The 12,445-nt window shown below is 43.2% G+C and overlaps 1 protein-coding gene across 1 annotated transcript in view; it reads left to right on the top strand.

Annotated features, from left to right (window-relative positions):
• Positions 1-12,445, top strand: part of SART3 (spliceosome associated factor 3, U4/U6 recycling protein) — a 54,464-nt gene that overhangs the window by 16,668 nt on the left and 25,351 nt on the right. Inside the window, 6 exon segments of the mRNA XM_033956548.1 lie at positions 2,102-2,212; positions 2,215-2,244; positions 4,898-5,036; positions 6,280-6,387; positions 9,142-9,219; positions 9,961-10,019. Of these exon segments, the coding sequence (XP_033812439.1) occupies positions 2,102-2,212; positions 2,215-2,244; positions 4,898-5,036; positions 6,280-6,387; positions 9,142-9,219; positions 9,961-10,019 (525 nt within the window).

Raw genomic sequence — 12,445 nt, 5'->3', positions numbered from 1 at the left:
CCTTCTCTTCATAAGCTGCCCTCTGCCATAATTCTGCCTACCCACCCTCCTCTGGTAATATCAGATTGTCAGTCCCTTATCTCGGCTGTTGCCGGCCTTAATTTTCTGCCTTGAAGACTCCCCTAGCTAACCTCGTTTTCCCTGAGTAGGAAAATGTGTGTTTCTGAAGCTTCTTTCAGCAACTCGGAGAAACAGACCTGCAGCTTTGAGCTGCTGCATGGTTGCATGTCAGCTGGTTGAAACACAGTTCTTCAGAGAAAGACTTTGAGACCTATGTGTGAGAGTGTGGCACAGATTTTGGTTATTATATAGATCATCTTGCAGAACTATGGAAATATATAGGGTAGGCCAAAAGTAACCCCCTCTTCTACGAAACTGCGCTAGCTGTTTGTAGTGCAGAGAGCCGCGCTGAATGGCCCACGCTGCTCCCGACGCTCATATGAACTCTGAGCGCTGGGAGCAGCGCAGGCCATGCAGCGCGGCTCAGTGCGCTAAAAACTGCTAGCGCAGTTTCATAGAAGAGGGGGGGGTAAGTATATAATATTTATTTTCATGATTTCTTTTTTTACAGGTGTCGCGAATAACATTTGCATGAAGTTTTTTTTGTATCTGTTACATCATTTTACTTTTAATTGATTATTGTTTAGGTAGTGTATTATGCCTGTTCAATAAAAAGAAATAATAAATATTGTATACCTACTGTTGGCCCACCCTGTAGTTTGCTGTGAATTTAATACTCCATTAATCACTAAAGGTGCTTCGCAACCCAGTCTTCAGGATACACCCAAGCAGTCGGGCTTTCCACAAGGATGTCCACAATGAATATGCATGAGAGAGATTTGCTTGCACTGCCTTCTTTGTATGTAGATCTTTCTCATGCATATGCATTTATGGACATCCTAAAAACCTAACTGGCTGGTTGTGTCCTGTGGACTAGGTTGAGAACCAGTGACTTATGTTTGCTATAATAGTTGCAACATCCCAAAAATAAAAAAAAATCACAATTCTGTAGGTCTGTATGGATTCCAGAATAAAATACATTGGACAGCTTTTACTTTTCTTTGTAGGGGGCAGCATTTCTTCTTGTATACTATGTATTTTGAACTGTGTGCCACAGCACAGTGGTGTGCCCCGAAGAGATTCCAGATGTCATGAAAGATTCCAGAATTTTATTTTATTTTTTAAAATTCCCTTCTTAAGTATACATTAGAGGACATGTACGCCGTGTATGCAAAAGTCTGTCAATGTGTTCAGGTCTTTATCGGCCGTCATTTACTATGTTACCATGTTAATGTTCTGAGCATCTGTGTGCGTAAGGATACGACTGCCCAGACAATCATCATTCTTTGATGTGATTGGTCCTTGAAAACTAATGGCAAGTAATTTTATTTTATTTTTTAATGCAGTAGTTATCCTAAGTTCAGCAACAAAACAATCAAGACTTTGTTTCTGTTTGGATCTTCTTATCTTTGTGAACTTGGATTTTCAGCTCTGACAGAAATTAAATCGAAAAAAAAGAGAACAACTGCAAATGGTGGATGATGAAATTTTAGGTGTTTGCTTGTTGACTATTGAGCCGCATTTTGAGTTAATTTGCATCCAAAAACAAGCACATCCATCACATTGATTAGCAATTCTATCTACTTTAGTTTCACCATTGTTACATTTACATACATAACTTGAAGAACTTTAAACAAATAACTCTCAAATAACTTGTTTTTGCAGTTTTATAATTTCAATTATAATGTGCCGTGAAAAACATTTGATCCATTTAGTGTGCCAGGAGCTAAAAAAGTTGGGGAGATACTGGGTTAAGAGATATGATTGTAGAAGAAATTAAATTCTGGAATCTCTCATGGCACATCTGGAATATTGTGAAAACATTGCCGAGTGTAACGTCATTTTTCTTTCAGGGTTCTAATACTCATAGACGTATCAGTGAAAGGAATGTAAGCTTAAGGTGCACAGACAGAACTCTGCGGGTCACCAAGTGCTGTTGCGTCCACGGAGGATTCCTTATAAGTGGATAAAAGTTGCTGAAGTGAACTCATTTTTGAGGGTTTTTTTTATTTTCCTGTCATTCACTAGCTTGTTGCTGAACACCAAACTGTTGGAATACCAGGCATACATTGATTTTGAGGTGAAAGGAGGTGATCCAGCTCGTATCCAGTTGATTTTCGAGCGTGCACTGTCCGAGAACTGCCTCGTACCAGAGACCTATGGGCACGGTATACTCAGTACCTGGTAAGAAAAGGGGAATTGCTTCCATATATCTGACATGATAGACACAGTAATCTAGAGGCATGTTTTTGAAACCCTTAACCCTTTTCTTTATCATCCAACGCTGGACATTAGTTAAAGGTAAGGCCTTGTAATTAAGGGAAAGGGATTGGGACTTGTAGATTGCCTTTTTGTAGTTTTACAACCATATTCAAAGCGGTTTTACATATAGGTACTTAAGGCATTTTCCCTGTCTGTTTCGGTGGGCTCACATTCTATCTAATGTACCTGGGGCAGTGGAGGATTATACTACTTGCCCAGGGTCATATAGAGTAGCGTGGGGTTTGAACCCACACAACCTCAGGGTGCTGAGGCTGTAGCTCTAACCGCTAAGCCACATTCTTGTCATGTATTTGATTTGTCAGTTTTCCCTCTGGATTTCCAACACAATTGAAACTGAGTTTTGCTAAGCCACTGCACCAAGAAACCTCATTTGCAATTGTCTTAATTTTTTTCTTACGTTTAGATAATATATTGAGAGAAAAACAAATTTCATTCACTAAAACACTTTAAATAATAGTCGCTGAAAATGTAAATGTTGCTATACCAAAAAAAAAATAGTAACTTCACTGTAAATGTACAGTCTCTTCATCTGTTAACTGCATAGAACTTCCATGGTAATGCGGCATACAAAAATAAAGTTATTATTATTATTATTATTATAATACCAGTGAGCTGAAGAGAGGAACAAAGGAGTGGAGGAAAATGATGCTACAGCATTAGCAAAACATAAAACATTAAGGAGCCCTTAGGAATTGAATGGGTTTGGGTGCATTTACCATGGCAGCATTGCTACCACAGCTTTGTTTAAAGGGGCCCTAAATGCTTCCCACCCTATTTCATACCTAGATGATAAAGGGGATGGAACTCCTCTCGTATGAGGAAAGACTTAAAAGGTTAGGGCTCTTCAGCTTGGACAAGAGACGACTGAGGGGAGATATGATTGAAGTCTACAAAATCCTGAGTGGAGTAGAACAGATACAAGTAGATTGATTTTTCGCTGCGTCAGAAATTACAAAGGCTAGGGGACACTTAGTGAAGTTACAGGGAAATACTTTTAAAACCAATAGGAGGAAATTTTTTTTCACTCAGAGAATAGTTGAGCTCTGGAATGCATTCCCAAAGGATAGCATAGCTGATTTTAAGAAAGGTTTGGACAAGTTCCTGGAGGAAAAGTCCATAGTCTGTTATTGAAAGACACGGGGAAAGCCACTGCTTGCCCTGGATTAGTAGCATGGAATATTGCTACTCCTTGGGTTTTGGCCAGGTACTAGTGACCTGGATTGGCCACCATGAGAACGGGCTACTGGACTTGATAGATCATTGGTCTGAATCCATATTCTTATGTATGTTCTTATTAGAATTTTGGAGCTTCTGCTACTGTGTGAGGGGGAGCATTGGTGTGCATCCTCGGGAAGATGATTTTTCCAGTGGTGATGGCAGCAGTGAAAGTATCCACAGCAGCAGATCAGGGGAACAGGACAGGAAAGTGAAGCCCCTTCAGGCCCATGTAAAAGAGTGTTTTTGTTTTGTAGGAACTACCCACCGTTTTGGTTAGCTCAGAATGGATTGATTTATTGATTGATTGAGATTTATTAACCACCCAAGGCGGGTATACATTTACAGCAGGTATAAGTCAGCTTAAAACTTACAATTATGTTAACAGTATAACAGTAGTAAAAAGACTCAATATAAACATAAATACAAAGAATGAGGTGGAGTTAAGATCAGTAAATTGAAACGTAATAATAGGGTTACCATGAAGCAGTTTAAAAAGTATACTTATTTACAGCACTGGAATTCAAATGAGAGTTGTAATCCATACTAAAAGGGAGACATAATACTTTTGGAACATTCAAATAACATAAATACAGCTTATCCTATAGCCAAGGGGTCAAGGGCAGATATTAGATGGGGAGAAGATGGGTTGTGTAGAGTGTGTTGGGATAAACAGATGGGAGGCTAAAACTCAAGGCAGTTTGTTTATACCATTAAATAAAGCTTGAATGAAGAGCCAAGGCTATCACCTTATTCCGGAAGTAGTGATAGTCCGAAGTTAGACGTAGCCCTCTGGAAGTAAATTTAGCTTGGGAGCCACTCCTGAGAAAAGCTCACTGGTGGGTATCACATCGAACAATTTCTTTTGATAAGTGATGATTCTTGAGAGGACCTCGGAGGTCTCAACGGTATATAAAGGTTTAACTTGTTTAAGTATTCCGACTCATTTTGTCTGAGAACCTTGAGAATCAGACAGAGAGATTTAAATTTAGCCCTGTTGCCAGTGTAGTTTGTGCAGGAAGGGTGTGATGTGGTCACGCTTCTTACTGTCTTCTGTCAGTCATGCTGTAGCATTCTGAATTAGTTGCAGCTGATGCAAACTCTTTTTGGTTAGACCAGTGTACAGGGCATTGCAGTAGTCTAGTCATGAGGTTTTCATGGTATAGTCAAATTAGGTAAAATCTAATTCCTCTTTTCTGTCTATAAAATTGTCATGTAATTAACTAGCCTCTGGATATTTTTCAGAACTGTACATATGATTATAATAGGACCTTTTATTAGCAGATAAATCCATATAACTAGACTGTTAAGTTTTTCTGTTGTACTTGACACTTTATAGGACAGACAGTTGAAAGTGAAGGAGCTGGTTTTGTCTGCACATGACCGGGCTGCTAGGAACTGCCCTTGGACAGTTGGACTTTGGAAGAGGTATCTTCTAGCAATGGAGAGGCATAGTGTTGACCATAAAATCATTTCTGGTAAGTTGAGGTCTAAGGACTGAATGTAAAGCTGATGCAGACCCTCACCTCTCCTCTGCTGCTCTAGGGGAGAAGACTGCATATATTTCTGGCTGTGAGCCACTCTGTTTTAAGATCCTATACGTATTTTCACTCATATACCGCGCACCCGTGTAAAACGCGCACACGGGTATAGCGCGCCGGGAAACTGTAATTTATGTAAAGAAATTTTTTATATAGCGCGCACATCCGTATACCGCGCATGCCGCCCCCGACTCTCCCGTCGCTGCCCGGACTCTCCTTTCGCCCCGCCCCCAACTCTCCTTTCACCCGCCCCGACTCTCCTCTCCCCTTGAAGTCCTGTCCCCACCCTGAAAGCATGATGCCCCCCCCCGACGTCCGATTCACCCCCCCCCCGCAGGACCGCTCGTACCCCCACCCCGAAGGACTGCTCGCACCCCCACAGCCTCCTCCCCCCCCATCATGGAGAAGCTGCTTACCGTTGTCCTGCTGCTTCCTCTGCCGGTGGTCCCGCCCCTTCTCTGAGCCCTGCGTCTGCGCTGCTTCCTCTTCCGGCGGTCCGCCCTTTCTCTGACGTTTGCTTGCCCCACTGCACTCACAGTGGATCACATGAATGCATACCGGTGGCAATGATTTATCTGCTGTGCTGGTCTCTTCCATTCTGCAAACAGAATCTCAACTCTGAACAATACATTGCAGTGGTGAAATAGACAGCTACTACCCAGTCTGAAAATCCCAAACCCCCTCAAATAAATAAATTGAAATAAAGAATTTGTAGCTTGAGGTAATTTACAGAGAATCCTTACTTGATAGGTTATAATTGGCCACATCCTTATATGGTTTGTTCAAGTATCATCTATATCGGTGGTCTCAAACTTGCGGCTCGGGGGCCATATGCGGCCAGGTACTATTTTGAGGCCCTCGGTATGTTTATCATAATCGCAAAAGTAAAATAAAACATTTAGCTATAAATTACAATATTATTAGAACTTAGCCAAAAGGAAAGATTTATAAACTATAAAGAGTTTTACCTCATGCAAAATTGTCATTTCTTTAATAAGACAGTAACCATTTTTTGGGGGCCTCCCAAGTACCGACAAATCCAATATGTGGCCCTGTAAAGGGTTTGAGCTTGAGACCACTGGTCTATATTTTAGAATACATGGAGCAGGAGAGAGAGGCTTTTTTTTTTTTTAAGAGCTTTACAAGAAACCTCTTTTCTTCTTTCCTTCCTCTTTCACAGAGAACTTTGAAAAGGCTTTGAATGCAGGCTTTATACAGGCTACAGATTATGTGGAAATTTGGCAAGCGTATCTGGATTACTTGAGACGAAGGGTGGACTTTACTCAAGGTAAAGTGACATATGATGCTGTCTTCTTGTCTGCGGCATCGTGAGGGAATGTCGTCTGTCCAAAACCTTCACTGTTCATTGTTATAGATTGTTTGCTTGGCCTAGTCTGGTGATCAACAGAGACGGACACTTTAGTTTTTCTGTTCTCTTAAGCTTTTTCAGTTTATGTTGGGTGCTTTTGCTAGCTTGTTTGCAGATTGTTTAATCAGCATAGCCCAGTTATAAATGAACCTTCCATTTGCTTCACCATTTCTGCCCTTTCCATCCACTATTGCTAGGTACTTCATGTGCTTACTTTAGTCTCGCATACTTCATTTATTTATTTATTTTTAGTATTTATATCCATTTATAAATCTAAGTCTGGGCTCCTTCCAAACTATTACGAAAGCACCTGTAAAACTAGGCTATTCATAAAAATGTAATGCTCCCTTCCACCCTATACTCAACCTCCTACCCCATTATGTTGTTCCTTCCTTATATTGTAACCGTGCCGAGCTCTATAATTATGGAGAGGATGCGGTATATAAACTTAAGTTTAGTTTAGTTTCCCATTCAGGCTCGCAAGCATTTTTCCTCATCTCATGTAGGCTCGCACACTATCTAATGTACCTGGGGCAATGGGAGATTAAGTGACTTGCCCAGGGTCACAAGGAGCAGCATGGGATTTGAACCCACAACCTCAGTGCTGAGGCTGTGGCTCTAACCGCTGCACCCACACATTCCCCCCCAGTCCTCAGATGTTGAACATCCATTTTCTTCTGAGTTTCCAAAGCACTTGAGGCAGTGTGTGTATTCATTGTTCATCTTAGATAGGTTTAATGTTAAAATTGACTTTTTTTTTAGATTCCTTAACTAAATGAGGATCTGGGGAAAATAAATGAGATCTGTGCTGTATCTTATAGAGGTGGAAAACTGCCTTTGCTTGTCTGCCATCCCTGTTGTATGCAAATGTCTCTCATTCTTATCTAGAAGGGATATTCTGAAAATCTGACCTATATGGCTCTGAGAGTGAACACCAAGGTAGAAAATGACACAGGGACAAATATTTTCCCCATCCCCCTACGAGCTCTAGCCCCATCCCGTCCCCACGAGTTTCTGTCCTCTGTCCTTGCTCCATGTCTGTAAGTTGGTTAGAACACATGGTTGTAGAGAATGACTCACGGGGAACAAGTTTGTCCCTGTCTCACGAGATCTATCTCCATCCCTGTTCTGTTCCTGTCCTTGCCCCCCATCCCTGTAAGCTCCGTCCTCATTTGTACAAGCTATGGTGTTCAAGGCTTGTGCAGATGAGGACAGGGCTTGCAGGGATGGGACAGGGACAGAACTCGCAGGAATGGAATGGGAATGGAACTAGATCCTGCTTGGATAGGGACAAATTTGTCCCCATGTCATTCTCTAGCCAAATTTTTAACCAGTTTACTTATAACATAGGAAATAATACAGGCAAGTAGTAGCTGGTTAAATGAAATGCTTCTACCAGATGTCTGCGCAGCACCTCAAGGAGCAGATAGAGCTCAGATTTCTTGTTTTTCAAAGACACATTTTTATTCCTGGGGACTGGAGATAGGGAGGTGCACGTGAGTACCCACTGATTAATAATTGCCTAGATAAGCTGCATATCCTGTAATTAACTTGTTTAAAAAAAATGTGCATGTGTTGCAACAGTCTGGCGATCTGGTGACAGGAAAGAGGGAGTTATCCTCCAATAGTTAGCTTGGATTTTCACTTGAGGCCCTGAGGCAGTGGACGATTTAGCCATGAAATGATCATTGGCCTTTTGTTTTTTTCAGTATGCTTTACTGCAACTAGTGGTCATATTTTTTGCAAAGCTCTTATTTGCTACATTTAACCATAAGCAAAAGTTTTTTTTGGCCTCTACTGGAGGCCAAGTAGAGTGGTAGAGTGTAGGTTCACATAAGAACATAAGAAGTTGCCTCCGCTGAGGCAGACCAGAGGTCCATCTCGCCCAGCGGTCCGCTCTTGCGGCGGCCCATCAGGCCCCACTGCCTGAACAGTGGTCTCTGACTAATTTTACCATTTTACCTCTAATCCTATCCCTATAATCTTACCTCTACTCCTTATCTGTACCCCCTCAATCCCTTTGTCCTCCAGGTACCTGTCCAGACCTTCTTTGAAGCCCTGTAGCGTGCTTCTGCTTATCACATCCCTCCGGTAGCGCGTTCCATGTATCCACCACCCTCTGGGGTAAAAAGAACTTCCTGGCATTTGTTCTAAACCTTTCCCTCTCAATTTCTCCCGAGTGCCCCCTTGTACTTGTGGTTCCCCATAGTTTGAAAAATCTGTCCCTGTCCACTTTTTCTATGCCCTTCATGATCTTGAAGGTTTCTATCGTGTCTCCTCTAAGTCGATCGCTTTTCCAGCGAGAAAAGCCCCAGCTTTTTCAGTCTGTCAGTATATGAGAGGTCCCCCATACCCTTTATTAGCTTAGTTGCTCTTCTCTGGACTCTCTCAAGTACCGCCATGTCCTTCTTGAGGTACGGCGACCAGTACTGGACACAGTACTCCAAGTGTGGGCGCACCATTGCACGATACAGTGGCAGGATGACTTTACCTCTCCTATTGTCTGAGTTTTTTTCTTTCATGGTTAATATTACCTTGGTACATAGTGGTTCTCATTAATGGCATGAGTTCCTTTGCATTTTTTGTGTTCAGTGACATAAAAGCTTGACTTGGGATGAATTGGAATAGAATGCACGCTGTATAGATAAGACTATTTTCTTGTATGCTTTGCAGAATCCAGCAAAGAATTAGAAGAGCTGAGATCAGCGTTTGCCCGTGCTTTGGATTATTTGAAACATGAAGTAGAGGAGCGTAAGTTATACAAATGACTTTCTTCTCGCCTGCTTCTTTTTGAGCAAGAGCACTCCTTTTACAAGTCTTTCTAGTGACTCTGGCAATGCTGTGTGGAATATCCTTGGTTCAGTCCTCAAGTTGAGATCTTTTTTTCCCTCGCAAGATATAGAAGACGATGAAGTGAGGCAAAGGTTCTAACCAGCTTACTTATAACATAGGAAATAATACAGGCAATAGTACCTGGTTAAATAAAAATGCTTCTACCAGATGTCTGCGCAGCATCTCAAGGAGCAAATAGAGCTCAGATTTCTAGTTTTTTGAAGATACATTTTTATTCCTGGGGACTGGAGATAGGGAGGTACACATGAGTACCCACTGATTAATATTTTTTTTCCCTCCCCACTCTCCTGGGTCAGTGGGGATGCTACTGAGTCATTGTTCACAGCTCCTAGTGGGGAAGGGGAGGATGTGGTTGTTACTTAAAGTGACATCTGACAGTTGGATTCAGGGCTTCTGATTACAAGGGTCCGAAAGGAGCCCTATTACATGGCTCCTCCGCAATGTCTAGAATAGCAAAGTTGGGGGGATTATAATAAAGGGAAAAAATTCCCTTAGAGTTAAAGGCAAAGGGCCAGGGTGTCAAATCCTACTCTGGGTACCGATTGAGTCAGTTGCCAGAGAAGCAGGAGGAAACTGCTGAAATCTTCTCTACTCTTCCCTTAAAGAAGCTACCCTGATAATGATTCTTTTTCTCCAAAGGTTTCAGTGAAAGTGGCGACCCCTCATGCAGCATAATGCAGAACTGGGCGAGGATCGAGGTAATAGTTTTGTGAGCTATCTGTAAGTAGCTTGATGTCCTCCTTGTGACATTGGACAAGTCATTTGATCTCCTGTTGACTCTGAACTCATAATGTACTTGAATTGGAATAACATTATAAACTGCCCTGAGCATCATTTAGAAAAACAAAAAATTGCAAAATTATTATTTTTTTTTTTTGGTAAATCTTTATTCATTTTTGATTCTTACAACAAGTGAATTAAACATAATAAAAACAATTTTCACATATCACTTGTATTTACAATCAAATATTCTTGTAAGATAAACTAAATACCCCCCTTTTTATCAATATTCCTAATTCCATATGATATACATTTCCCACCCCATCCCCACATATCTGCCACCCATGTGCTAAGATATCTGATCATTAAAGTAATTAGTCAATGGTTCCCATATTTTTTTAAAATTATGAAGATTCCCTTGTTGTAATGCTAACACCTTTTCCATCTTATATATGTGACAAACTGAATTCCACCAAAATGTATAATTTAATTTAGTATAATCTTTATCCCAGGACAAGCAGGCAGCATATTCTTAACACATGGGTGACGTCACCGACGGAGCCCTCGGTACGGACCTTTTTAACTAGAAGTTTCTAGTTGGCCGCACCGCGCGTGCGCGAGTGCCTTCCCGCCCGACGGAGGAGTGCGTGGTCCCCAGTTTCTTCGTTTCCGCGGAGCGAAGACGCGTGTATTTTTTCAACGGCCGTTGAAATCACTTTTTCGCCTTCCCGCTCGCGTTTTTTTCCTAATTTTTTCTCTTTTTACCTTCGGGTTTATTTTTTCTTTGATTTGCAAAAAAAAAAAAAAAAACTCTTTCATTTTTTCCTTTCTCCTTTCGTTTTTGCCCCGGCGGGGCCTGTTGCCATTATACAGGCCTCGGACTTCGATTTTGCGGAGGCTATCTTCCCCCTTCATGCCCCCGCAGGTCGGTTTTTAAGAAGTGCCAGCGGTGTGCACGCCCGATCTCCGTTTCTGACCCACACAATTGGTGTTTGCAGTGTCTGGGTCCGGAGCATCGGGCAGACTCCTGCACCCGCTGTGCCACTCTGCAAAAACGAACACTTAAAAACCGAAGAATCCAACAAACTCTTCTCTTCGGCACCGAGTCGGCGATGGACTCCTCACCTTCAACGGCGGTACCTCCAAAATCGGCACCGTCGACCTCGACACCGACCGACCCCGCATCGGCGCCGCTGGCGCCAGGTAAGCCGGCTAAGAAGCCTTCCTCTTCCCTCGAGCGCCCTCCAGCTACGGTGGCGACACCGTCCCTACCGGCATCGCACCGGTCCCGCAAACGCTCCGCCCCGATATCGGTGAGTGCCTCGTCATCGGCCTCCTCATCGCCGGGGCGTGGAGCGGCATCCAAGGAACCGAAGAAAAAGAAAGCGGTTCCGATGCCACCCCTAGATGACCGTATCTCGGTCATTCTAAAAGCTCAGCTTCAGGAACAGTTGAAGAAACAACTTGAACAACTGTTACCCTCTATCCTGGCACCGCTCCTTCCGGTACCAGACCGGCCCGAGCCCCGCACCGAGCCCCCGGTGTCCACTCCTTCGGTACCGGTAAACACCTCTATGCCGATCCTTTCGGCTCAACACCTTCACGCCGATCCGGTGGTTCATTCTCAGACCAATGTGGATCCTCCTCGGCACCAGGCGGTACGGCATTCTTCTCGGGACCGAGAACGACGCCGATCGTCCTCCCCTGGTACCGTTTCAGTGCGCTCTGGTAAGTCTTTGTCCAAGACTCGCCACACCGCGCCCTCCACCCCGGTGTCTCGACATGCACCAGAGGTCAGAGACCCTGATTTGTGGGAGGAGACTCCCCTCGGTACCGAGGAGGATCCCTCCTCATCTGATGAGGAACCATCGGCACCCGATGCCACCTCTAAACCAGAGCAGTCCTCATTCACTAAATTTCTGAGAGAAATGTCTGCTGCCCTGTCCCTTCCACTAGAATCTGACTCGAAAAAGTCTCAAGCCTTTCTAGAGGCTTTAGACTTTGAGCAACCTCCTAAGGAGTTCCTCAAGCTTCCCGTACATGACATCCTACGGGAAACGTTCTACAAGAACTTGGAATCTCCCCTCACGGTACCGGGAGCCCCCCGTAAGCTGGACAACCTTTACCGGGTCATCCCTATACCTGGATTTGACAAATCTCAATTGCCCCATGAGTCCCTTTTAGTGGAATCCACTTTGAAAAAGACTCAGGGCTCCAGTGTCTATGCCTCTACCCCTCCTGGCAGAGAAGGTAAGACCATGGACAAATTTGGCAAGAGGCTTTACCAAAATGCCATGCTGGCCAACAGGGCAAACAACTACTCCTTCCATTTTTCTTTCTACCTAAAACACTTGGTCCAACAACTGTCTGCCCTTCAGAAGTACCTTCCTGAGCGCAAGGTCCC

This window comes from Geotrypetes seraphini, chromosome 8, assembly GCF_902459505.1.
Source record: "Geotrypetes seraphini chromosome 8, aGeoSer1.1, whole genome shotgun sequence".
Classification (NCBI taxonomy): Eukaryota; Metazoa; Chordata; class Amphibia; order Gymnophiona; family Dermophiidae; genus Geotrypetes; species Geotrypetes seraphini.
Note: the sequence above shows the minus strand (reverse complement) of the source record. Positions and strands in the feature narration are given on the sequence as shown.